We start from the raw sequence: 2,386 nt of genomic DNA on the forward strand, positions 1-2,386 counted from the left end.
GATTAGTTCAGTTAATTTTTTTTTTTTTGAACATACGCGCGATTGCTTAACATTATGTATACATATAGTGTGTCAAGTGTATCCTGTCTCTATAGCTCTTTCTCGTTTTACCGTCTTTTTTAAACAGATAGAACGTCTTCCAATCACCAAAATTAATTGATTTTTTAGTCCTATTCATATACAAGTTGTAGCAGACGTTCATGAACAACATACACAAGAGCAGTCTTAAAAACATGCTACAATGCGAAAGGGATTAAGTAGTGCTGAACACCAAAAACGATTTCGTGCTAAAAAAGGAGCATTAAGTAATAGATCAACTCAAAGTAACTTTCATCAACCACGAACTAGTGCTGAACGTCAAAGATTATACAAAGCAAATAGGAAATTACGACTAAAAAATACAGAAACTCAAGAAGAAGAGTTTACACAAACCCAAGAAGAGCAATATGTATAACATCTCGTTAAAGAATGTTAAATGTTGCCAATAAAAAAGATCTTTTACATTCAAAAGGAAATTAAATTAAATTTGACCTATTCCTGATCCATTTATAAACTATTAGACTACCAAGAATATTAAATTTATTAAATAAAATAATTATTGCCATCATGCGTTAAACAAGTTCAATATTTTATGGTTTCTATAAATATATGAAGTTATGTGACGCACACCACTTTTTTTATTTTGATTTCTCAGGTTTCTAGACGATCGCTATGAGTCCGTAATTTTGGATCCTGCCATGAAAAACACTGTTTTAAAAATCCATCCTCGAGATATTCGGGCGTTTGACCAAGACGAGGGAATCGGCGCCCCAATCTACTACACCTGGAATGGGGTTGGAAGCGAATATGCGATGTTCCAGCTGAATCGGGACACTGGCAAGGTTACTTTGGCGAAAAACTTTGCAGAAAACGACTTGCAAAGCCCGGCAATTTTAGTAATCCGCGCCACTCAGCTGGACAATCCTGATAGGTAAGCGCAGTAAGCAAATCAATTTTTTTCCACCCATATACAAGCGTAGCATATTTTATTATTTAAAAAATTATAACACATTTTTAATCCAACCAGCGGGCACCTGTTTGAGGGGTTTTTGCATGTTTTTATAAGTACATCAACTTGATTGCAGATATGCTTTGGCCACATTGACCGTCACGCGATCATCAACGAAAGGCATCAGATTCATCCATCCAGTGTTCAATTTCCGCGCATCAGAAGGACTAAGTCCAGGCGCTCCAATTGGCAGCTTATCCAACAACCATCCAGGACACCATCTGAAGTACTTCGTCTCGGATCAGAGTGTTCTGAGTGTGTTTGCCATCAACACTTTGGGCGAAGTGTCCCTGAAGAACAAACTGGACTACGAAACCAAGCCCGAGTATATTTTCAAAGTGTTCGCCACTGATGGAAAAACGGTGAGTGTCTGTTTTAGCAAAACCCGAACACTATAAGAGTGGACTTTCAGAACGATTCCAGTGTGGTGAACGTCACAGTAGAAAATGTGAATGAATGGGAGCCACGGTTCCGGTACCCACATTATGATTTCTTCGCTGGCATGAATGGAGGAGTGCACGATTTGGTCGGAAAAATCGAGGCTGCTGATGGAGATAGAGGAGATCGACTGACTTTATCTCTGAGTGGCCCTGATGCTTCCATGTTCTTCATCACTCCTAATGGAGATCTTCGCCTCAGAGACATCAAAGGTCAGGATCAGGATGATTCGAAATGAGTGTCATTTTGGGACTCAATTATGAATTTAGCTGCAAATGTGATCACTTTGCTGGCGGAACTATAAAATATCCCGAAACAATATAAGTTTTTCTTAAAAGTTGCAACATTCATTTATTGTAGATAAGTTCTATATTAGACTATGAAGGCTTTCACGGCCGGTTAAATAACATTCCTAAATGTGAAGTTCTATATTGTTGAGGCGGATTTATTTTTTTACAAACTTCTTTTTGGGTATTTCGCCTCAAAAATTTTTGTCTTTAAAAAAAGACAAAATTTCCTCACGTCTGTTATTACCGATTGATAAATAGTGCTCCTATTTCGCAATAAGAACGAATTATTTATCAAAAAGTAATCAAGAACTATCACCTAGAGGGTATCCTGCGACACACTTAGGCTCAAGCTGTAAGAGAAAATTCCAATTAGTAGAGAAATTAATTTGAAAAATTACCTTGACGTTTCGATAGCTATTTTCTGCTACCGTTATCAAAAGAACCTAAATGAACCTAAAAAAGAGTGTTAATAAATTGTGTAACAATAGTAGGATAATACAGTATATGAAAATTCGCTCTGATAATTCGTCTGTGCAAATTGTCAGTTATGTGAGTTTGACTTAATCTCATTGTTTAAATTAATAAAGGTAATGTTTATTAATAATTTTGG

At 36.5% G+C, this 2,386-nt stretch overlaps 1 protein-coding gene across 1 annotated transcript in view; it reads left to right on the forward strand.

Moving 5' to 3' along the window:
- LOC109537399 (protocadherin-23) overlaps positions 1 to 2,386 on the forward strand; it is a gene marked incomplete in the record, with an annotated part of 12,461 nt that overhangs the window by 7,222 nt on the left and 2,853 nt on the right. The window contains 3 exon segments of the mRNA XM_048665303.1: positions 695 to 970; positions 1,125 to 1,410; positions 1,461 to 1,698. Coding sequence (XP_048521260.1) covers positions 695 to 970; positions 1,125 to 1,410; positions 1,461 to 1,698 — 800 coding nt within the window.

This window comes from Dendroctonus ponderosae, unplaced genomic scaffold, assembly GCF_020466585.1.
Source record: "Dendroctonus ponderosae isolate FM_Combo_2020 unplaced genomic scaffold, Dpon_F_20191213v2 Dpon_F_20191213_3, whole genome shotgun sequence".
NCBI classification, from domain to species: Eukaryota; Metazoa; Arthropoda; class Insecta; order Coleoptera; family Curculionidae; genus Dendroctonus; species Dendroctonus ponderosae.